General features: G+C 39.7%; 2 protein-coding genes and 1 long non-coding RNA gene across 3 annotated transcripts in view; 1 reads left to right on the forward strand and 2 right to left on the reverse strand.

Moving 5' to 3' along the window:
• Positions 1-2408: 2408 nt before the first annotated feature.
• rab38b (RAB38b, member of RAS oncogene family) lies at positions 2409-7213 on the reverse strand. The gene is made up of 3 exons (XM_023281275.3): positions 6803-7213; positions 4907-5184; positions 2409-3646 (listed from the first exon to the last, which is right to left on the reverse strand). The coding sequence occupies exons 1-3, from the start codon at positions 7029-7031 to the stop codon at positions 3497-3499; spliced, it is 657 nt and encodes a 218-aa protein (XP_023137043.1). The 5' UTR covers positions 7032-7213; the 3' UTR covers positions 2409-3496.
• A 1011-nt stretch (positions 7214-8224) lies between these two features.
• LOC129350543 (uncharacterized) lies at positions 8225-23267 on the forward strand. The gene is made up of 4 exons (XR_008603979.1): positions 8225-8398; positions 8982-9128; positions 16596-16669; positions 18257-23267. It is a non-coding gene; the product is annotated as an uncharacterized LOC129350543 (long non-coding RNA).
• grm5a (glutamate receptor, metabotropic 5a) overlaps positions 10465-25307 on the reverse strand; it is a 29844-nt gene continuing 15001 nt past the window's right edge. Inside the window, exons 11-18 of the mRNA XM_055017397.1 lie at positions 18174-18300; positions 17384-17501; positions 17008-17194; positions 15657-15815; positions 15418-15543; positions 15076-15258; positions 14816-14985; positions 10465-13515 (exon numbers count right to left, since the gene is read on the reverse strand). Coding sequence (XP_054873372.1) covers positions 12582-13515; positions 14816-14985; positions 15076-15258; positions 15418-15543; positions 15657-15815; positions 17008-17194; positions 17384-17501; positions 18174-18300 — 2004 coding nt within the window. The 3' untranslated portion in view covers positions 10465-12581. The remainder of the gene's footprint in view (positions 13516-14815; positions 14986-15075; positions 15259-15417; positions 15544-15656; positions 15816-17007; positions 17195-17383; positions 17502-18173; positions 18301-25307) is intronic.

Genomic DNA, 25307 nt, shown 5'->3' on the forward strand with positions numbered 1-25307 from the left:
ACACTTGATAAAAATCAGATCAAGTCACTTCCATTGTCTGAGCACTTGTGGTTGAATTACGTAACTTGCCACAAGACTCTGCTGGTCTCCATGTGATTAAGCAGGCTGAATGTGTTCTCATTTAATAGAGTTAGCACTTTTAATTTGTGTGAATTGTGTGTGTTTTTCTAAAGGCAGTTGAGGTGAGCCTTTCAGCGTTTCAGTCTCTGTTTACCTGCAGGCCCTCCTGATGAGTCGGTGGTGACCTTTTGTTGCTGGAAGATTTAAGTATTGCATCTGTTCCATTACATTTTCTCCTCTTACTAACCGCTTCTCCCTCTCCTTCTCTCTCTCCGTCTCAGAGAATATGCGAGGATTTTCTGTAGGTGGTTCTTTGGCAGAGTCTGAGAACTACAGAGAGCATGATATGTTGGGCTCATAATCTCAGTAATGAATAGTTAAATCAGTGCCAGCTGTCGTCACAGGATGAATTAATAGACAAACTGCGAGAGTTTGCTCCACTAAATTAATCCAAAATAAAATAAAATTCTCATTTTTGTTTTATTTTTAACAGCATATTTAAAAATTTTAATAAAATCCTCACACTTTACAGATTTTTACAACTTCATCAGCATTAAGATCTTTACAGGGAAACTGAAACCATATACTTGATTTCTGTCAGTCTTTTATTTATTAGATTAAACTTGATGACTTTAGGATGACAAAATTCTTCCACAGTATTTTTAGATCATTTCATGGCTTGTTGGTAGTGATGTCTTAACATGAGCTAAAAGCAGAGGACCAAATCTAATCCCCTCAGGCAGAGAATAATCCACAGTCATGTGGCTACCTAATGAGAACCTGAGAGTCCTGGATCAGCCTGAACACACACACACACGCACACACACACACACACCCACACAGATACACATTTGTGAGTTTAAACTAATAAAACCTGGAAGTTGATTCACTCTCTTTTACTGTGATGAACTACTAAAGTTCCACAGTGGTCATGAGGCAGAAAAATATTTGTTCCATGTTAAATGGCATGAATGTACTTTGATGTTGCAATATATGGTATATATGTGAAAATGGCAAATAGATTTTACTACTTTACAAATATTAATCCAATAGTGGATTATCTGGAGATATAAAGTTATGCCTTTTTTCAGGTCGAGATGGTAGAGTCCATGCTTCTAATCCAATGTACTTGTAGTGAAATTCAGTCTCTATACCCTCATGGTCCGCCAGCTGTCCGTTCTGTGCGCGCGCTGAAAAAAAATCTGGTGTTCATACACAGCCCTGGCTCTGGAAATGAGAAACTAACAAAGTGGCTTGGGCTGATCCACACAACACTATTCCAGCATGTCCTGGGCTAATTTTCAACAAATCTGTCTGATTCTACACTTAATTCTCACAAAATGTATTTATTATAAAGTAAAGTCCTTTGCTTGGATTTGCATCTGAGTGTTCCTGTTCAGTCGAAATCTGATCTAAAAAAACATATAGTGTGACACTATACTGATATCACATGACGGATGGTGTCACACACCTTCACTCACACCAGACTAACACTGTAAAATTGTCCTGTGGAGAAAGCATTGTTTGAATCTATCACACTCTCATGTGCATGCTGTAAATCACCAACAGGAACTCACACATTAATTCATGACACCACTGTATCAGGCTTGCAAACATGGTGTGAGCCAATAGAAACAATGCAAATATGCCTTTAGAAACATACTGCACATTTGAATAGATGGCAGCAGACCAACCCACAGTTGATTTTATGTTGATGTGGCGCTAGTTGCATCTAAAGGGGCTGGTGTAGAATTTATTAGAGGTCAGGAATCATCTTTGTTGTAAGCCAGCATAAGAAGGGAGGAGTAAGATTTGCTTAAGGTTAGGTAGATGATACCACTACCAAGGAATACAGAGGTGCAGGGTCATCACCTTCACATATGCAACCAGTGGCTTCTCCTTGGACTTTCAAATAAAGCACTGCATCTAAGGGTCTACAGCTGAGTCGGTGCAAGTGCATATATAGTGTGCTGCACATATGTAAGTCAATGAGAGAAAGTAGAGATAAAAAAGGCAGGCAACATTTAATAGAAACACAGTTAAAACAGTCACATTCAGAAAAGATGAGGAGAGAGGATGAGGTGAAAAGGAACAAGGACATGGAAAGTGGAAAAATCTGTCTATGTGTACAGGTATTGGTGTGTGTGTGTGTAGGTGTGTGTGTGTGTGTGTGTGCATGGTGCAGCGAGAAATAGCTTTGCTGATGTTAGAGGATACCCATAAAAAAGACTCTAGTTACCATGGATACTGGGAGTTGGGTTTTGGCAAATGAACTCATGAGAGTGTCCAGTTTGCAAGTTCTGATGTGTGTTCCTCTACAGAAGAAAAATACTACACACATACACATATTAACTAGTTCTGATAAAACTTTACTCAGATGTTGCAGCCAAATAGTTGTAACACCAAACTTCAGACAGAAGGAAAACCACTCCTAGTTCATTAACAAACACTTTTCTCTCTTTTGTCTTTGAACATTTAAGCCTGAACAGCTCTCGTGAACCTGCCTACTGGCCATGAAAGACCAGTTACACTAGGCAAGATCCAGGATGTGTGTTTCAGTGTTTTCTTGCTGCTTGTCCCATCAAAGTTGCTGCTGGAGTTACGTGTTGTTACTTAAATTGCCAACTTAAAAAACGTTCAACAAAATAGTCAGTTGTAAGAAGGACTTTAAGCAATTCAACATAGTACATTAACCACACGTGGCACTCACAAAGGCATACTGTAAATAACTTAATACAATTACAAAACAGTGTATGTGCAAAATTCACATTCAAATTTACAATTTCACAATAGCACATCTGGGATCCACCGAAAGTGGTCGATACTGATTTCTTTGGCTCGTGCAGAGAAACCTTAACATGCTCGTCTCCCACAGTGTCTTTATCCCCAAGTTAATGTGAATGTGAAGGTAACCAGAAGGAGAACAGTAACAGTCACACTTGCTTGAAATGGTGAGAAAAAAGCTATAAGTTCTACGACATGTTTGTTTTTATTCTGTCATTGAGGTGCACCTTTGGGTGTGTTGCATCAACCATACTGGGAGCACTTACTCCTTTTGCTCAGGGAGCTGAGGATGTTTCCAGTGAGATGTTGTTAGAAGTGAGAATGTAATCTTAAAAAGCTGACCACCGACTCGTTTGTCTATGCTTTTTGGCAAGACTGACCACATCATGTCAAAGAATACAGACAGCAGTGTTATGATATACGCTCACAGTATGACAACTGCACTGTTAAATCAACGTGCAACTGTGTCCATGTGACTTGGTTTGTTCCACAAAAATGTAACAAACAGAAATGTTCAACTCTGGTTTGGACCAAAGAAGCCAAACTGTGGCAAATAGATCAGATTTCCTTGAACGGCTGTGGGGTGCATCTGTCCCTCTTTGTCCTTCTGTGCCTCCATTCTCTTCAGTCCCACAAATACTTCCTCCTGTTATTATTTGAAGCAGCCGGAGCAGCTCATCTCTCTGTTGGAGTTGAGCTGCGGGGAGATGGTGTCCGGTACCACAGATTTTAGTATGTCATTCTCTGTCGCCATAATGTGCTTGACCAGGAAGTTTGCAGCTTCATTGATGTTGAGGTTGTCCTAGCAGAGAGATTAAAAGATGCATTAAACAATATTCCAGCTTTGGTTAGCTTGCTGTTAGTCTATAGTGAAGAAGACTGTGTGTGCACCTCGGTGTGTTTAAAACTACTTTATGTAAAGGCTGCAAACATTTTCTTGCTGATAAAAGAATAGGTTAGATCTGTTTGCGTAGACTACCTCTGACACTTGTGGCTGAACCTGCACCTTGGAAACTTTGACCTCTCAGAATGTTGAGGGTTGATGCCACAAGAAGCAGCACACTTACGCTGCTCCAACACATCAGTGTCAACAGAGGATGTGCAAAGGAAGACAGTATTAGTAGAATTTAAAGCTTCTGCATACACTGCAGTGTTTGAATTAGTATATGCAAGAAGTTAATGTAAACCGTTATGCAACACAAATATTTCTTTAGCACATCCACACACAGTATTGTACAGAAAATATTTGTTAAAGCCTACATGACTATATTTTAAATTGTACAAAGGATCCTAAGATGGTATATATCATGACTATATTAATGCACAAAACATCTTCACTTCTCTATTATCATGTGGTTTTACTGCCATAGAAACACACCAACTTGAATTTTATTACTTCAGTCAGTCTGATGCAGCTCCAATAATCCATCGAGTTAAGCAGAAGCAAAATATACATGTTATCTGATATTGGTTATATGACTTTGAATCTAGTCAAGGATGGAATTCAAAGCAGTGTGGCTCAAATGATTAAATAACCTTTCTTTGATTAGAAGCAGAACTCTCTGCAATATAGTAGCTTCAGAAGACGAGACAGTTTACACTTGATCACTTTAATAACTTGTTCTGACCGTGCTTTGTTAATGTATCTCATAGAGCCACCTTCCAGGAGGATATGAAATTCCAGCTGGCTCTGTGGGGATGTTTGCAACTGACTGAAGTGACCTGAGTGGGAGAAGAACTCCACTGGGTGTACCAGCCGCTCACTGGTAAGTTGTACAATCTGATCCATTCACTTTGACATTGATGATTAAAGCAGGTCTAATAATGTGGGATGATATGAGTAGATTTTTATGTCTGTCGATTACAAATGAAGACCCGCATACAGTTACTTGTAGTCAACTGCTCTCCAGTCTGTATGCTAAACTATGCTAATCCTCCCCTTACTTGAGGTTCATGTTTAACAAATGATAGTGGTATCATCTCATCTACATATTCTCATCTACCAGCAAGGAACAAAGCAAGAAGCTAGAGAAGAATCCCTTCAGCCATGCTCTGCTCTCACCTTAGCAGAGGTCTCAAACCAGCCAACAAAGCCATGATCCTTGCAGAACTGGTCCATTTTGATGCCGTTGTTGGTCAGCTCCCTGCCCTGGTCACACTTGTTGGCCAGCAGCACGGTGGCGATGCTCTGTCCATTAGACATCATTAGTTTAGAATCCAAGTCCTCCTTCCACTTAATGACGGCCTCAAAGGTTGTGGGCCGCGTCACATCGAACACTATGAATGCTCCCATGGCTTCACGGTAGTACACTCGTGTCATGTTCCCAAAACGTTCCTGACCTGTCATGAGCAAACACACAAACACACACAGGGAGATTTGTTCATTGCTATGGCAACGCTGTTGTTCCCGTTCATTAGTCTGATGACAGATTTCCATTGTTTTTCTGAATTTTTGCAGCAAAACAACCAACGCAGCTGACATTACGGCTGCAGTTAGCAGTCCCTGCATTCTCATGAAACAGCACATTCCTGTAGTCTTACTGTCACGTTGCACTTAACTAGATGGTCAGTGCAATTACTTGTTCCTGCTGGTAATAAGCTTACTTAAATTAAACCTGCATTTTGCAGGTTCTATAACTGTATTCATGAATATCTGTGACAACATAATAATGTGAACGGTCTGCGTGGAAGTGTGCACACATGGGAGTTCACCCATGCTTATGCATTGTGAAGGAAATGGAAATGAGGTGCTTGAGGAGCAGGTTTGCTGTCAACAGGACAGTCCCTCGGGGTGTGTGCTGTCTAATGTGACTACTTGTTGGTCCTGAACTGAGCATGTGAGTGTGTGCATCCTGCTTGCTGTGCATACTTCTCAGCAGAAAAGTTTACATGGTTGATGAATATTAATGACGGATGGGCCACATTTGGCTTTGCTGGAAGTATTCTGACAAGGACAAAATGCTTCTATTTGCATCGCAAAGAAGAGGAAATGGAAAAGCTGACTGGCTGTGGATTGACAGCTTCCTCCTTTCGTGAGAGAGGATGAATGAGTGATTTTCATTGCTAATAAGGAAGCCTCATATGCAAGCGATGTGACAGCAGTCTCAGACAGACACACACGTCACACGTCACTTGACACACTGTCATTCAGTATGGTGGTGGCGCAATTTACAGCTTTACATGACTTCAAAGTCCACATGTAAAGTCCAGTCCATAAATTACAAGCCTAACCTTATTTCAAGCGGGTAGAAAAATCAGCTGTGACTACTAAGTGGATCTAATTGACCTAAATTATCTGCTTAAACATGAGCCTGCATGTATGTGTGTGTGTGACTGAGTGAAGATGATTTGTGTTTTTTTTTTTGGGCTACAATGATACTCCTGTGACTGGCCTTTAAATCGTCCTCACATGGGCCCTAATCACATGATACAACATCATACCTTAAAAGAATGACTGAGTAACCGTGTGATGGTCTTCTATAAGCATTTTGTGTGTGTGTGTGTGTGTGTGTGTGTGTGTGTGTGTGTGTGTGTGTGTGTGGTGTGCACATGTGTGTTACAGAATATACTGTTTGTGTGTAATACCAGCTTACCACAGTGACAGTGCAAACTTGGGTTGTGAATGTTTCGTAATTTCACAACAGTCATGCCTAACTGTCAGGTTGAAGATAAATATTATCTACCCATACTATCAGTTTTTCAGGAACTGAGGCAGGATTGCTAAACATTGAGATTATTTTTTCTTTTGTGAAGTTTTAAAGGGTTTCTTAAGTTTTTGCGCATTTTGACATGAGAACTATGCAAAATTGAAGCAGGAAACGGTGCGTAATACACATCCATTACACCCTCTCTGCAGTTTGAAAGTCACTTCGACCTGCTGTCAGCTGTATAGACAGCAGGAGATGATATTTCTACACTCAGCAAATATTTCTAGAATTTAACTTCTTCATTCCCTCACCTGCAATGTCCCACAGCTGAAGCCGGACTGTCTCAGAGTCCCAGTTCAACACTTTCAAGGCGAAGTCCACCCCGATAGTGGCTCGGTAGTTGGTGGAGTAGGTCTGATGGACGTAGCGCCTGATGATGGAGGTCTTTCCCACCCCCAGGTCTCCGATCACCAGCACCTTGTACAGGTGCTCCTTTCGGAGACTCTGCATACCGTTGGAGTGCGTCGGATAGTTGGTCATCCCACCTGTTGGAGCAGCTTTCAGTGACTCTGACACGGTAAGTTGCGCTCTGAGACTTCGCTGCCCTGATCCAGTTCGTCTCCCTCTCTGCGGGTTATGGAACCGCCCTGTAGGGGAAGAGTGTGACTACTCAGGGGCCGTGCTTGGGAACTTGTGACCTCGCCTCGGCACCCTGGGGAGACCTGCAGTGCGCACGGGTAGCAGCGTGAGTCTCTGCTGAGTCGAACCGCTGCTTCAGTTTAACCATTTGTGTGCTGTGGAACAGTCACATCCTTGCATCAGCTATTGGTCTCACTGAATATTTATGGAGTATTGGTTTCACAGTCTCTTTACTTCTCATTATTTATCACTGTTTTGTTTATTTTTCAGGATTTTTTAAATATATGTTTTTTATCGTGTCTGGTATTGCAAAGCCAGTCACTTTACATTTCACTGTCCTGTATGAGCATGTGACAAATAAGAACTCTTGAGTCTTGAAAATATCGCGACTCATTTTGATTATAATAATAACTTTAGCCTGACTTTTAGCCATATCTTTTTTTTTTTTTTTAAAGGATCAAAACACATACAGAAGGCATGAATGCTGGTTTCAAACTTTGTGAGATTTCAGGAGACAGCTTTTAAATCAGAAATCCTGAACATGGACTGATAGTTCATGTTACAGAAAAAAGGTCCTCCCTTTGGTTTCAAGAAGCCTCTACCCTGGTGCCACACCTCCCAACTGGATCCCAGAATAGTCATGCATTCACTAAAACAGACAGATGCAAAGAGAAGAAAAGTGTCTTTACTTCTTTTCATATGTATGTTTGGTCGCGCATAATTTGCATATTTACGTATTTTGCTGTCTGGGCAGCTGTATATTGCACTTATTCTCTGCAAGGATCAACAAGCGCTATGATATCTTCTAGGAATGCTCACAGAAGGCATAAAAAATAAAGGCAATGATGCTAACTGGGTTATCTTATTGTTATTTGTATGACACAGGTGCTGCATGTATGCCAAGTGCAATGAATAAGACTGAGATTATATTGTACATATGTCACTGCCAGGGGCGGATCTACTGGGGTGGCATAGGGTGGCAACTCCCACCCCTAGAAGATGCCTTGCCAACCCGGCTGCCACCCCAGTTCTGAACGATCTAATTCAAAAATATGTATATGAAAGGTTGTGGCCGGCCGTAAAGAGCGAAAGTCCAGGAAAGACGAATAACGAGTGAAACTCCGATGTCCGAGTGCCTTCGAATGCACCATGTAGACGTCACGTCCTGTACAGTCTATGCTGCTACAGATACGAGGTGACACAATCCCACTGAGGGGGCTGCTCTTAGATCTCACTCATGTGGATGACAGCTGGACTTCGGTGTGACAGTAAGACACTAGTTAGACTGGGTTAGACTACATGCTAATATAACTGTTCACAATGTATTTAATGCTAATAGTCTCTAAATTCACATTAAGTGTTTGCGAGACGAGCCACAGTTTCCAGTGAGTCTGGGCCTTGCTAATTTTTACTTCTGTAGCTATCTAATGTTAGACAACAGCCACAGAAGGATGGTGGGGGATCGTCTGTGGAAGTTTTTCTTTTCTTTTTGATAATTACAACCTGTGGTTCTGACAACCGACTGTAAGTCAAAAGAAATCACACATTTACTCAGACTTTACATGACATTAAAGTGTAACCAAACCCCAAGTCACACCAGGTTTTCATGCACTGTTTGAAAACTACATCCTGCTTGTTTAATGCTGGTTTTTATAATTTTGCTGTCAAGGTCATAATAACACCAACACTGATGTGTTTCATCATAGTACAGTCATATCATTTAGTTTACAGCTGAAAAAAAGTTTACATGTTAAGTATCTCTTTAAAGGTTTAAATTGTACACATCAGATTGTATCATAGTAATGACAATTATCAAAGGAAAAAACAGTTCAGTCAGTGTGATTCTTGTAGGAGACAGTAAAGAATGAAGAGGAAGGGAACCACCAGCAGCTTTTCCCAGCCTAAAAGAAGAGAGGAGGAAGAGCATCCCAGAGAGGAGATGGAGGAGGAAGAGTTCAGAGAAAGAAATGAAGGCATGCAGAGCTCAGACAGCGAAAGGTAAATCAGACTATCTCTGGTCCAGCTGGTCCACATGCTATGAATATTGTGTTAGTATAATATATCTGAGTAAGAGGTACATCTGTAACAATAATTACCTTTCTGGACAAATTATTATCTGATGTAGTTAGTCTTTTAATTTTAAGATGATAAGTAGGTCCTTAATTCTTAAGAATATCCAGATATTGGAATTATAGAATTATTGTAAGAAATGTCTCAAATAAAGAGCATCAAAAAATAAAACCACAAATCTAAGACAATAAATCAAATTATCTGGACTCTGACTCTGTTCTAGATGAATTGATAATGTAATAATTGTGGCAGGCTGAACATAAGCTAGATCACACAAATGCAGATTTCCCAAAACAGTGCATAAGAGAGACATTGTCTAGTCTTAATCTAATTTGTTGCTAAATTTAAGAAACATTTTTAACATGTCTAGCATTTGGTTTCTTCAAAGTGTATAAGGTGGACTTTATTTCAGTTTAAATCTTTTCCCCTTTCTGCTAGACATATCAAATCACATATTGTGATTGGCAGCTAATAAGAACAACTCATGTTTAGGATTGGCTGACAAATACAAATGATATTTACTTATTTACTTATTTAACATACTTAGCAGTATTTGTGTCAATTTGATAACGCCTCCTGGCTGGTTTCATCCAGATTCCATCATTCCATTTTTGAGTAACCCTGTATGTGCCACCCCCTAGAATGTATCTGCCACCCCTTTGCCACCCTATTAATTTTTCTCTAGATCCACCCCTGGTCACTGCAAACTCAATCCCCTCAATGCCTTTAGGCCACCGCTGGTATGGAGGAGTGAGAGGAATCATCAGATGCCTCCAGTTGCAGGAGAAAAAGCATGTAATTAAGTTATTATATAATCTGTGGTGATGTGTCAAGAAGGATTTACATTTAGCTGACACATTTTGAAGCTGCAGCAGTGTTGAATAACCTCCTGAGGAGTGTTTCTAATATTCTCTTCTCTCAATTTAAGTCATGTAACACCATCATATGTCAAGGATAAACAATGAGTTGGTCCACTGAGGTCTTGCTCTCTCCCAGGACTCATCAAAGCCTATTACTCTCCATCTATGAATAAACTTACTACCTTGTGAATATTAATTTCACTTCACAATTTTGGACTACAATTTATGGAATAGAAAATTATACCACATGTTATTTAATACAGAGTGCCCTAGAAACCCTATTTCCCATTAGGTTTATTAATTATCACACAGTGAATTGACATAATTATATTCTTATTTAGAAAAGGTCCATAAGTAACAGGGCCTAAAAATGTGTAAAAATAACACTGCACAAGAGCCAGTGATCGTGTATTGAATTTCGCATGGAAACCTTTAATGCAGCACAAGTTGTAAATTCAGTCTATCTGAAAAAGAAGATGAAGCGATAAAGACAAACATTCTTTAGGTTATATTAGTGAGTTACTGGCATAAAGCATAATATGCACCTACAAAATCAGAGTTGCCACAAACCTGCATGCAAATATGATAAATCTCTGATGATTTTTACATTGAAAATTCGTAAAAAATACTGTACGTTTCAAAACAAACACATTCCTGCCTGTGTAAACATAATAGACAAAAGAGGGAGTGAAGCCAGACTCAAAAAAGAAAAAAGATGAGCTACCACAAGAATATCATCAGATGCATCTTAGTTGAAGCTGAAAAAGCTGCAGTCCTGTGAATCCATACTATCATTCATCTACATCCCTGGAGAGGCCAAAATGCAGATACAAAAATGAATAAAAAAGAGCATCCATTGAATGGAAATGTTCAGGCATAGGAAATCTAAACAGGCTCGCAGTAAGATTCTCAATGTGACTCAGCTTATAGAAACACAATGTAATTTACTGCAGGGAGACATTGGCACATATTTAGGTAAAAAAGCAAAGCTGTTTTGCAATAAACGTCTAAAAGATATGGCACACTTTCAGCTTGCGTCTCTCATCCTAAAACTAACCTAGAAACAATATCACTAATAGTATTATTACTTTGCTACTGTATCTATGAATTATAGTAGTTCGACAGTACAATATTAAAAAGTAATTCCTTACAAACAGAACTTAGAAAGTGCAAACAAATCTTGACATCATGCAAACTGTATACATTTTGAGCCAGCATGTGATATTCGTCATTCAGTGGATAAGAATTGAAGACCAGAAGGTATTTTGGTTCAGACACATCCTGAGGTGGAAGATAATTTTGGTCCACTACAAATGATAACTTATCGTACATTCAACTTAGTGACACCGAGATAAAATAGTTAAAGAAGACATCCAAGTAGTCCATAAGCTCTTTGTGGGTTAGACACCTGATGAATGTGTCCACTGAGACAATGTCTTACATTCCGTAGAGAAGTAAAGAGCCCCTGTCTCTCAGGATAGGAGGAGATTCATTATCACAACGTGGTTTTTCCGAGAAAAAGGAAGGTCACTAAGAACTCCCCGCACAGAAAAAAAAACCTGATTCTTGATTTGCAGCATCTGTTTTCCTTCACCGTTAGTGAACAACAAAATGCTCTCTTCTGTCTTCCAGAGCTGACAACAAAATCTGAGGGTGAGAAAAATGTGTCATGTCTGACCTTTTGATTTCAGGCAAAGTTATCTGAGCTGTTTTCTTCTGGACGAATGCTTCCACGCTGATAAAATCCGCATCCAGCTAAGTCTCAAAATATTACACGAAAGGGCAGTTTGTCAGCAACAAATACATCACCTCATGTACAGAAAGTCAACAGCAGGCAATACAAAACAAATTATGCCCTCTATGTTTATGATAATAGATAATGAAAAATATACAACTGAAATTACTGGTTTCTAATACCTGCACTTCCTAGATCCTACAAAATCGAATGCAATATTGAGATTCTTCTGCTATTTTGGTATAATCCAAAGAAACACTGAACAAAATGATTTGGTTAATTTTTCCACTTATGATTAATAATGATTTTATAATGAAATAGAAATGTAGTGTTTTGAAAATCTGTTTTCTTCTGAGCTTATCTGTGTTTTCTTTGGAGTTTGAAACTGAGTTTGAAATGTGTCAGAAAAGCATTAGAATGTCTGTAAAATGCCCGTGTGAGTGTTTCAGTTTTTCACTCAACTGATGACAAAAGCAGTGACAGTGCTCAGCTTTATGTCAGCATTTAGTATTTGCAACCCTACCACTTGGATAATAAATCCTCTTATTGGTATTCTTATCTCAGCCCTGTCAGTGAGGGCATGTGTGGGTGCACTCAGTTTCATTTACATATGTTTTTTTTTGTTTGTTTGTTTGTTTTTTTTTTTTACAAAAACTGCTTAAACATTCATAATATCCACATATAGAAAGGCATCAGAGAGTTTGGTCCAGTCTGAATCTGTCTTATGGAGTTTAAAAATACTCCAAAAAGACAATAAATGGAGGAAAAAGTGTAAATAGAGCAGGTTTAAAGGGAGGAGGAGCTCTGGCTGTAGTGTCTCAGCAGCAGCTGGTCGTATTCAGCCTCCGAGCCCGGGGACAGGGTGGGGGGCGAGCTGCTGTCGGAGCTCAGAGACGAGTCCCTAAAAGGGGAGGGAGGCGTCAGAGCCATCAGCTCCTCCATATCCTTGGCTCGTCTGCCGCTCACGCAAGTCCCAGCCAGGTGCTCATAAATCTTGCCAGCCGGTCGATTCTCGCAGATATTGGAGACGGCCGTCACCTCGGCATACGTGGTGACAGTGGAGGCAGCCTGTCTGCTCCTGGATGTGAGGTACTGAGGGGGACAGGGGGTGCTGTCTGCAGCGGCAGCAGCAACAGCAGCAGGCAGGGCGGTGGTGGAGGTGGCGCTGACGGTGGCTCCACCTGGCAGCATCATAGTATTCAGCTCACTGATGTTGGCGGTGAAACGGTTAACCACGCAGCTAATTTGGTCCATGATGGTGGTGCCCTGAGCCTGGCCGCCAATCATCCCCATGCCGATGTCACCCACGCCTATGATGCTGATGTCCCCGCCATCCACCATACCAACGCTCTGGTTGGAGTCCCCGCCTCTTTTTCTGACCCCGGCAGGGTGCTCAGGTACGTAGGTGGGTAGAACTTGTGCGTCCTCGCCATCCTCTTCTCCCTGGAGACTCCTTGCCTTTGCTGCATGCTGGCTGATGGTGGGCAGAGGTGACTGGGAGGGCGAGCAGGTGAAAGACGGAGAAACTTGTGGCTCTTCAAACTGCTCTTTGGCACTACTGTCTGCAGGTGTGTCTCCTCCTTTAGAGAAGGGCTTGATGATGGCTGTCTGATTCACCTCGACTGGATCCTTCTTCTTGACATGGAACGACATCCTCTTCCACAGGTTCGGTCTGTAGCTGCGCTCGTTCTGAGTCCACGTCACTGATTTCCCATTGGAACTGAAAAAGAGATAAATTTTACTGCTTCTGAAGAAAATTCTTGTGCCAGAGATTGCTCAGAAAACAAAATGAGATAAATGCAGCGCCTAATAGAAAAGCAGTTAGATATATGATATATTACTGATTTTTTTCTTCTTTTAATTATGCTAATAATAGAAAAGTAAGAAGTAATGTTGGCAATGATTCTGAGGTAGTAAAGTAATAAATTTAATTCATTTAAAATGAAAAGTGAAGCTTAACATCTACACTGCGAGTCTTCTCTAGCGTTACATTGTTATTTGTAAACCCGTACATGTTAATCTCCATATTATCATCAAACCAGGATAAAACTGAAAATCCACCATCTACAGTGAGGTTCATGATCTCTTTCTTTCTGTCAGTATTTCTGCTATCTTATATTCTCTCTTCTGCTTTCCCTGTAGTACTAAGTCTCCCTCCGTGTTCTTTTATCTTCCCTAGAAAGAGAAATCCTTAAAGGCAGTAGGCATCCTTTGGGAGTATGTAACCCAAATGAGGTAGCCTTTTCTCAGCTCTGGGAGCAGTTTTTCTTGGCTTCATATTCAGCCTGTTGCAAAAGGATTCAGCTCGATCGAGACAGTTTTAGTAGAAATAGGCATTGTTATGTTCTTGGATATCTCAACAGAACTTTTTTGTCTACACATGTATAAATAAACAGCTAAAGAATGTGGCTGTAATAAGAGTGATTTAGATTGTCTAACAAAAGCTCAGCAGGTAGTTGCACTGTTAAGTCCGCCCTGCCTGCAGCTCTTCTTTTATCGCTTCTTCTCACTGGACTTTTATCCTTTCTTACCTTACGGAATTACAAAAATGGTCCTTAGAGGAACATGCAGAATCTTCTTTCTGATTTCATAATTTTGCAAGTGTTTAATGGTGCAAGTACAGGTCTTATCTGGGAAATATCAGCACAATCTGAAGGCCACATTGGACACAAGAGAGAGAATCTTTATTTCAATAGCACATTAAGCCTGAGGGAGTGAATGCATATGTTGATAGGTTTTGTCTGCATTAAACACTCTTCTGTCAAGTTTTTATACAGTAATGGCAGGGGGAAAAAAAGAACCTTGACATCTTTAAGCTGGCATTATGACAGCTTAATTACTCTGTTGACTCTATTTTAAATGCTCAGAAGAGCAGTTTTAAAATGTGTGTACATGACCTGCTTGAAATTGTGCAACTATTTTTCTATATCAGTATGATGAGAACTACTTCAAGAAACCAATTACGGAAGATGATTTCAGTTTTTCATATAGCTTAATGCCCAGTTTGGTCCCCCATATACCTTATGTTGTCCTGCGCAGAGCCTCGGCGTCGAAACAAGTTTGCCATGCTGCTCGAGGATTTGCCAGTCTTGGCAGCTTTCTTTGCGTCGCCAACATGCATGCGCACAACCGTGGATGTGGTGAAAGCACTGCGGACATTTTTCTCAGGCTTGGCGAGCATGATGTACACCTGGCAATGAAAATGAGCAACAGACATAAAGATGCAAATATCAAAAAAGATTTATTTTTCCTCATTATTTTAAGTCTGTTTGTTTCTTACCTTGGGGACGAACATGCAGCAGAGAGCCACTGTGGCACTGAGGCTGACACTGAAGCACATGGTTATGATCTTGTAGTTGGAGCCAAAGTAAATAGGAACAAAGGCCAACCAGATGATACAGGTAGTGTACATGGTAAAGGCAATGTACTTGGCCTCATTAAAATTTGCGGGTACGTTACGGGTCTGTAGGAAGAGAAGCAGAAGCAGTGTAGGTTGAAAGAGGAGAGCACATGGATAAGACCATATATACTAGAAAGTACATAAAACAGCACTGTATTATATATTTACTTCAGGAAGTACATTAACAACCCTGTATTATTAACTAATGTTGTTTTGAAGTACCTTGAAGGCGTAGAAGGTGCAGCTGAGGATCAGCAGGCCATTGTAGCCCAGTGGTGCCACCACCCCCAGAGTGGTCAGATTGCAGATCAAGTGTACTTCCCGGATACTGGGGTAATCATAGATCACCTACGAGGAGAGAGGGGTAAAGGTCGTTCTAGTTGTATAGATAAATGTAAATGATCATCCTCCACATTATAAAAGACACACACACACACACACACACACATACATACACATACCTGTGGTGGCTCTATGATAAGAAGTGCCACAATAATTCCCAGCTGCAGCAGTATGAGTAGGAAGGCGATGACCAATTGTGCGCAGGCGGACATAAAGCGCGGCTTCTTGGTGCAGATCTTCTTCTTGCTGCCTGCCAGGATCCGTGCTATACGGTTGGTCTAGTTCAAAAATAGATCAAATGGTTATGCTGGCTTCAATTACATCGACTGTAGAAGAAACGTCTTGCACTGATTCATGACAATAATCCTCTTCGTCAATATCTTAAACATCAACCGCAGCCCACACACGGGTCCTCTACTTACCTTTCCTCCCTTACCATCATTTTTATTTTCTCTTCTCCTCCAACATGCATCCTCTCTCTCTCTCTCTCTCTCTCTCTCTCTCTCTCTCTCTCTCTATATATATATATATATATATATATATATATATATATATATATGTGGATAACCTCAAAAATGTAGCGCTATAATGCCTGATGAAAACTGGTTATACAAAGGTGAAATTATAAAAGGTACCATGAAATCAAATACTCTCTTGCTATGTCAAAGTGTTAAAGCCTTTTAAATTAATCATCTGGCACTCAGAGATAATCCACACTGCAAAAAAATGTTTGATTTTAAGCAATTTAGTCTGCTGTGCAACGTGTATACAAGGGTGACTCACATTAACAGCAATGATGTTTATTTGCAGTTGAGCTGCTCTTTTCTGTGCCAAAGGCTACAGTATAGAGCAAGTTTTTGGCAGTAGAAGTAGAGTGAGTCTGCTTTCAACTTTAGTTAAAATACAGTAACTAGAAAATCCTATGTCAGATTTGGTGAGACTACTTTTTGAGCACTTGTGCTTATCTGTGGAATTAGACTGGCTCTGTTGCTTCATGTAATCCCAGACTGACAGCTCTTCATGACTCTGACTGTATGTTTGTGGCTGTCATGCTACAGATTGACTTTGGGACCAGACTGATACCTCCCTGATGGCACTGTGCGATGTACTGCATAAGAATCTCAACAACAAAGTACGTAAAACCATTGCAGTACATAGTATAATGAATACTGGATGCTTATATTTTTGCACTCAAACTCCTCTTTATCTCTATTTAAGTGCATCTTGATGTTAACATTCTGTTTCACACAGAAGTGTGTTAAGCCTTTAAGAATTTTGAATCTCCAAGCCAATCAACCAATGTGGAATGTATTTTAAAATGTATTTTAAAAATTTGATATTGATCAGAGTTGAACCATAAGCCTGAACTCACAAAGTTTCATAGGTAGTGAAATCAACACCAACCTATATGACTTGAATTGTGCATTTTTGTTCCTCTACCTTGAGGCAATTAAACCAAAAACAAAGTACCTTAGTGACCAGAGCAGAATAGCTCATGGCAGGGGACAGGCCGATTCCCAGCCGCTGGAGGTAGCAGTAGACAATGTGTGGCTTGGCGATAAGGCTAAAAGTACACAGGTACCCCAGACATATTCCAGCCAGGATGATGTAGCAGAGCTCACGACTGGATGATTTGACCACAGGGGTGTCCCAAAATCTACGGACGAAGCCAACATTTAGATTTACAAAATTGCTAAAAGATACTTGAAGCAGTAAAAACGTAGCGTCAGACACAATAAGCTAGCCATAGAAAACAACGTGCATATAACAGATACACATATTAAAAACAATCAGCAACAAATAAGGGATTTTTAACGTGTGTAGGGCTCTTGCAGGCTATAGTTACTTGATAAAGACAGAAGTAACAAAAAGTGTAGCCATGAGGCCCAGACAGGCGAAGACGACTGCAGCGATTGGCTCTGGATCCCCCCAACGCACATATTGCACTGGGATTGGCTCACAACCTGAAGGGCAGGGAGATCATTGGGGGTGAGAAAACACGACAGGAAGGCACATTTAGACTTGTCTGCAAGAGTATAAGACAAAGGATGGGTATTTGGATGCTTCAAGTGAATGTATATAGCAAAAGATAGCAAAAGACATTCATTCATATTGCATTATTTATTGTGAAGATCCACAGTTTATTTGCCATGGGTTAAATCTACAGCCCAGGGGATCAGTGGGGTCATGAGAAGGAATTTGATGTTTGATGTTAAAGGGATCTGTAAGGGGGGAAAATGCGGGACCCATGCGATTGATGTGTTTTTTCAAACTACAGAGGCACTGAAATACTGTAGGAGACAATAAGTGTTTACAAAACAGCACAAACAGGATTTCAAACTGATTTTCTAGACTTTGGAGTGAAGAATTCTGACCTCAGCCTAATCCTTTATTCTGGCAGGGATCTAAAATCTCTTGTGTGTATTTGTGTCGGTTTCTGTGCAGTAGTATGTCTTAGTACAGGGTGTCTGCCAATTTGCAGTGTGTGTGTGTGTGTGTCTGTGTGGTGTGTGTAAGATGTAAGGGGGGATTTGTGGCTTCACCATCAGTGTGTGACCCAGATTTTGATGGCTCCTCTGGCCTGTTTCGAAGTCATGTATTCGTGAGTAACAGAGACACAAACAAAGTGTGTGTACCAGTGAGGTCATCTGTCGGCCAGGAGCCCAGGGTGCAGGCCTGACAAGTGTACTCGTCAAACACAAACTCATTCTCCTTGCAGGGAGTGCAGGTCCAGCAGCAGCTCACCTCTCCTTTACGGATCACCTGGAGACATGCGCACACACAGCGGTATGAAAGGGCGGGAAGGTCTCAAAGCTCCAATGACACTTTTCTGTAGCTAATCTTACACTGTGACCCTGTGATTGATCAGCAGGGGATCAGAAGAAGAAAAAATCGAGTCTCATTGTTCACAAAAAAGTCATTATTAACAAAGATCTTTTTGCCTAGCAACTAGGAGATCAGTGCAGAAGCAGAGCATATATAATATGAACTAAAGAAAGTGGTAAAATGGTGGGCCGGTGGTTAGTCACATTACAAGTACTTATGTACAAGTCTGAGGTACTTGAAGTTGACCTGAGTGTTAATTTTATATTACTGTCTACTTCTGCTTACTGCATTTATTTAACAGATACTGGTAAAAGATGACAATTCAGATTTTAAAACCTCTAATGAGCTTAATCATATATTATACATTGTTATACTGCAAATTAAACTACTCAGTAAAGTGGCTAGAATCAGCTCCTTCTTGACCAACTACAACATTAAAATGTACCTATTAATGCATCCGTGATAAATGTGAAACATATCAGTCTAACCCTGAATGAACACTTGAAACTGACTGTATAATAAAAAAAACCAAACAATTACATCCAAAATAAATCTGAGGATGAGACTCAAATTTACGGTGAAAGAGTGTCATGGCTGCCATGCGACCTGTTAATCATTCCAGACTAGACTTTCAATCAAGCAGCCACAAAAGGCTGATGCCGTATATGAATTTAATTATGGAATAATTTTCAGATGGACGACCAGATCTTTTGATATGGCCAAGGAGACTAACAGAAAAAAGTGTCTTGTCCTGTAGAATTTATTTATTTGTTGTTACACTGCCAAGGAATGTGGCGGAGTTTTATGACGATCGGCGTATGTTTGTCCTTTTGTGAATCTGTGAATCTGTCTGTGCACAACATTACTCAAAAACAGACTTATGGATTTGGATGAAATTTTCAGGGAAGGTCAGAAATGACACAAGACCCACCTCATTTGATTCTGGCAGTGATGCGGCTTATAGTCTGAATCCACGGATTTGTTAAAAATTTCTGTATCATTGCGAGATAGCAGCACAGAATCACTGTAACTATGACAACAAGTAAATGGTACATCAGCTGCCTGCTGACGATCACGATTGTGATCGTACTACAAATCAACCGCTGCAGACTTATCGGGACTTATCCGTCCGAAATCATACAACAACTGAGCAGCCTTGGCAGAGAACTGCACTTTCTGCTTTTCTTGTTACTCCGCCAAGGAACACAGCGGAGTTATGTGACGATCGGCGTACGTTTGTCTGTGAATCCATCTGTCTGTCTGCCCATAACATTAAAAATACGCCTTCAAAATAAAAGCATGGAGGGAACGGTTATTTTAACACTAGCAAAACAAAAGCTTGCCGAAAGTGATGAACTGATCAACAGACTTTTATGAGTAATTTACACGCAATTCGGTATCCATACATGACATGCACATGCATAACACATGCCTGTGCTCTGCACAAGTTCATTTTTTATTAAATATTTCATCCGTCGGAAATGATGCGTCAACTGAGCAGCCTTGGCGGAGTACTGCGCTCTCTGAGTGCTTTTCCAGCAGTTTCGTATGTGGTCCAAAATATGACAAAAACGTCACAGTTTAGTATGTGGTCCAACAAGTGGAAAGAAGGTGCCCAGGTAGCTCAACTGGTTGAAAGGGTGACTCATAAACAGGACTGTGTCAGACACAGGTTTGATTTCAACTCATGGCCCTTTACTGCCTGTCTTCCTCTCTACTTCCCTATTGAATAAAACCAACAAAAGGACCCAAAAAACAACTTTAAAAAAAAAGGTCATAGGATGTCGTCCTAAATGTGAAAAAAAAGGTCATAGTTTAGTATGTCATCGAAAATGTGGAAAAAACTTCATAGTTTAGTATGTCGTCCAACAAGTGACCAAAGGAGCACAGGTAGCTCAACTGGTTGAGGGCAGCGCATACACAGGATTGCGTCAGAGATGTAGGTTCAATTCTTAGCTCATGGCCCTTTACTGTAGGTCTTCCTCTCTACTTACCTATTGAATAAAACTAACAAAAGGGCCCAAGAAACATCTTTGAAAAAAATTTCATAGTTTAGCATGTCGTCATAAATGTGGAAAAAATGTCATCGTTTAGTACATTGTCCAAAATGTGAAAAAAAATGTCATAGTTTAGTATGTCGTCCAAAATATCACAAAAATGTCATAGTTTACTATGTCGTCCAAAATGTGACAAAAATGTCATAGTTTAGCATGTCGTCCAAAATATCACAAAAATGTCATAGTTTAGTTTGTCGTCCAGAATGTGACAAAAACGTCATAGTTTAGTATGTCGTCCGAAACGTCACAAAAATGTCATAGTTTAGTGTCGTCCAAAATGTGACAAAAATGTCATAGTTTAGTATGTCGTCCAAAATGTGACAAAAATGTCATAGTTTAGTATGTCGTCCAAAACATCACAAAAACGTCATAGTTTTGTATGTCGTCCAAAATTTGACAAAAACTTCATAGTTTAGTCTGTCGTCCAAAATGTGACAAAAACGTCATAGTTTAGTATGTCGTCCAAAATTTGACAAAAACGTCATAGTTTAGTATGTCGTCCGAAACGTCACAAAAATGTCATAGTTTAGTATGTCGTCCAAAATGTGACAAAAATGTCATAGTTTAGTATGTCGTCCAAAACATCACAAAAACGTCATAGTTTTGTATGTCGTCCAAAATTTGACAAAAACGTCATAGTTTAGTCTGTCGTCCAAAATGTGAAAAAAATGTCATAGTTTAGTATGTCGACCAAAATATCACAAAAATGTCATAGTTTACTATGTCGTCCAAAATGTGACAAAAATATCATAGTTTAGCATGTCGTCCAAAATATCATAAAAATGTCATAGTTTAGTTTGTCGTCCAGAATGTGACAAAAACGTCATAGTTTAGTATGTCGTCCGAAACGTCACAAAAATGTCATAGTTTAGTATGTCGTCCAAAATGTGACAAAAATGTCATAGTTTAGTATGTCGTCCAAAATGTGACAAAAATGTCATAGTTTAGTATGTCGTCCAAAACATCACAAAAACGTCATAGTTTTGTATGTCGTCCAAAATTTGACAAAAACTTCATAGTTTAGTCTGTCGTCCAAAATGTGAAAAAAAATGTCATAGTTTAGCATGTCGTCCAAAATATCACAAAAATGTCATAGTTTACTATGTCGTCCAAAATGTGACAAAAATGTCATAGTTTAGTATGTCGTCCAAAATATCACAAAAATGTCATAGTTTAGTTTGTCATCCAGAATGTGACAAAAATGGCATAGTTTAGTATGTCGTCCAAAATATCACAAAAACGTCATACTTTAGTATGTCGTCCGAAATGTCACAAAAACGTCATAGTTTAGTTTGTCGTCCAAAATGTGGAAAAAAAGTCATACTTTAGTATGTCGTCCAAAATATGACAAAAACGCCATTGTTTAGTATGTCGCCCAAAATATGACAAAAAGGCCAGTTTAGTATGTCGTCCAAAATGTGACAAAAATGTCATAGAAGTATGTCGTCCGAAATGTGAAACAAACGTCATAGTTTAGTATGTCGTCCGAAATGTCACAAAAATGTCATAGTTTAGTATGTCGTTCAAAATGTGACAAAAATGTCATAGTTTTGTATGTCGTCCGAAATATCACATAAACGTCATAATTTAGCATGTCGCTCTAAAAACGTCATAGAAAAGCCTTTAGTCCACAAAACGTTGTTTTGTCCCGGCTGTCTGAAGTAGGTGAGGAGCAACACAAAAACAGTTCAAACACTAGTTTCCAGACGGTTAGATGAGTATTTATTTGAAGAGCAAGTTTACAACAACACAACATGTGAGGGTAAACAAAACAAAAACGTATCAACAAAGTTTTCTGTTAGAGTTTGGGCTCTTCTGAGTTTAACTCCAAGATTTTAAATACTTTCATTTACTGCAAATGAATATCTACTCCAAATGTCTCACTAATAATCATTATCAGCCTTAAAAACCCACAAAACACCCCTCTATACTCGACCACACTTAGTACAGTCCGGTTCCCCCTTCTAGAAATCTGCTTGGAATCGCCCACTTCCTGTTTGTCAAAGTGGCCTTCTACCTGGACAGGTTTTGTTGGAGCTCATGCAACAAACATTTTGGGTAAGTGCACTTTAATATGGATGGATGACACTGAATTAGAGTCTGTTTTAATGAGACTGAGTTAAGATGTGTAGCTCTGTCATTAAATAGGAAATGATTTCTCAGAATTCACAGAGAAAAGTCTGAAATGTTTGCTAGGTTAGCGTCCCACATGTTCTTTGGCTCAGCTAAAGCTAACTCTCTCCAACTTCTGGATCTCTTGAGTTGCTTGTTAAAATATCTTGCTAGAGGTGCTGAAGCTCAGAAAGTCTGAGATGTTTGTTCAAAATCAGCTCATTCTCAAGTCTTCTCTGAACTGTCCTCTTTTGTTTGAACTTTCCCTAAACTTAGGAGTTAATGACAGAGCAGCACATCCAGACTCATTTATGTAGAGATTAAACTTCAGTGTCATTCATTGATGTTAAAGTGCAGTTTTTCAAATGTTTGTTGCATATGCTCCCAACCAAACCAGTCCAGGTGGAAGACGATGTGAAGAGAAAGCTCCAGAGGATGAATATCACACATTTACGTTGGAAATAAATGTCCTTTAATTAGACATTGTCATGCAAAAGTTGGATTTCCCTTTAATGATGTTCAAATCTTTGTTGAGTGTTTTGTTGATGTTGGTTTCTAAATGTTTTCTGACACTCTGCCCCAAAGATTAAAACCTTTTCTGACTCACAAGCTGCAACAATTCACACATTATCAACTATCTTTCTGACTAAGATAAAAAGTGAAAAGCTGTCTGATTCCTGCATCATGAATGTAAATCTTTTTGGTTTTTATGACAGTAAACTGAATATATTTGGGTTTGACATTTTATAAACCAAAACAAGAAATGAATTAGTGCAGAAAACAATCAACAGATTAATGGACAAAGAAAATGTGTTTTCCAACATATATGGCTGAATTACTCCAACATTACAAGATACATACAGTTTGAATTCAATTTTATTTATATAACGCTAATTACAGGTCAAATTGTCTCAAGACGCTTTATTTTTATATTTTTTGTATTTTTAAAAAATATGACAAAGTAAGAAATTTAAAGCTCTTGACTAATCCAATTTATTATTTGTTTTTTAAGAGACTAATGGACAAGTTTCTCCACTAAAACTAATAAACATGAGGTCAAATAGAAGGAAGAGTTTTAAATACTGGAGTGTCTCAACAAAAAGTAAATCTGCTGGTGGATTCCATTAAAGTCCTAATAAATGATAATAAAGTGTGATACTAAAGGTTTGTGGTGCTAAAAATGTCAAAGTAAAGATATCAAGTTGAACATCTGGATGGAAGTTGATAAAAGTTGACCTCCCTTCATTTCTGTGGAGCAACTCCATGGATTTTATGGATGGTGGTTAAAGACCTGCTCTTCTAGTGGTCTTCCTTCTAGTCGCTGTAAAAAGTCAGTCCATCCTGGCCGACTTCAACACCTCTTCATGACAACTTGTTCTGCCTCCGACCTGGTGGAAACTCCAGAAACTAGGGAAAACCTGTGGAGACTCGAAGAACTCGTGGAGACTCGAAGAACTCGTGGGGCGGGGGAAGGTGTGGTGGGTGGTGGGGGGAGGTGGGGGAGTAGAGGGGGGAGGCCGCCACCCACCTCCCCGCCTACTCTCCGCCCTGGCTCCACCCAGACTCCGCCTTGGCTCCGCCTATGTGGTGACTTCAGAAACTACGATGCCAAAGGGACGACGAATTTATTTCTTTTCATCTGATCTGTAGCTCAGTGAGTTAAGGATTTGCCTATGGAGCTGCAGGTCGCTGGTTCAAGACCAGACACTTCTTAAATTTTCTCAAAATCCTGACAAAGACAAAGAAAGAAAAAGGCCGGTGGTGGGTCTTGAACCTGCGACCTTCCACTTGGTAGTCCTCTTCTTATCCCCCTGAGCTACTCGCTCAGATACTAATTCTTCGTTTTTTTGCGCATTTATCATCTATTTTTTGTCATTTTCGATTTTTTTTTAACTCGAGTCTCGTCTCGACCGTTTTTCTCAGGAGGTTGGACTTCTGCCTTTGTGCTGGAGGGTTGAACCCTCAGTTCCAAGACTTTCCAAAGCCTCCACACCTCCCGAGTCCTCAGGACCTGAGCTTTCACACAGTCTGAGGGCTGAAATTGTCGAAGTTCCTGAGTAGTTCTCTGTTAGTTTGAACCTTTAGACAGTCTGAGGACTGAAATTTTAAAAGTTTCTCAGTACTTCTCTGTTAGTTTGAACCTTTAGACAGTCTGAGGGCTGAAGTTTTAAAAGTTTCTCAGTACTTCTCTGTTAGTTTGAACCTTTAGACAGTCTGAGGGCTGAAGTTTTAAAAGTTTCTCAGTACTTCTCTGTTAGTTTGAACCTTCAGACAGTCTGAGGACTGAAGTTTTAAAAGTTTCTCAGTACTTCTCTGTTAGTTTGAACTTTCTGGTTAACAGAAACCTTAAAACTTGTGACCATGAGTCTTGATTTCACATTTAGACCATCCATCTGAGTTCTTCTCAGACCTTCACCTGTGGGTTTTTTGGAAATCCTCAACAAACTTTGATTCTCTTCACTGAACAGTAAAGTTTGTGGAGATCAGAAGGTAACATTAGTTTGATCGATGCCTTCAACTACTAGTAGACTTTATCTGGAAAGCAGTTTTCTGTAATGAGCACTTAGTAAATCTGTCCACAATCAAACCAAGAATATAGAAAGAGGAAATGTTTGAAGAAACAACTTGATGTTTTCATTTCAGACTAGAAAACACTTTCAGACCTTTATCTGTTTTATTGTCTCTTGTTTAATTTGATCTTCTAAAGTCTAACTGGTGTCTTTTCAAATGTTTTGTCTTTAGTTTGATTCTTCTTAAATGTTTAGTTTTGCTCTT

The sequence above is a fragment of the Amphiprion ocellaris genome, chromosome 14 (assembly GCF_022539595.1).
Source record: "Amphiprion ocellaris isolate individual 3 ecotype Okinawa chromosome 14, ASM2253959v1, whole genome shotgun sequence".
NCBI lineage: Eukaryota > Metazoa > Chordata > Actinopteri > Pomacentridae > Amphiprion > Amphiprion ocellaris.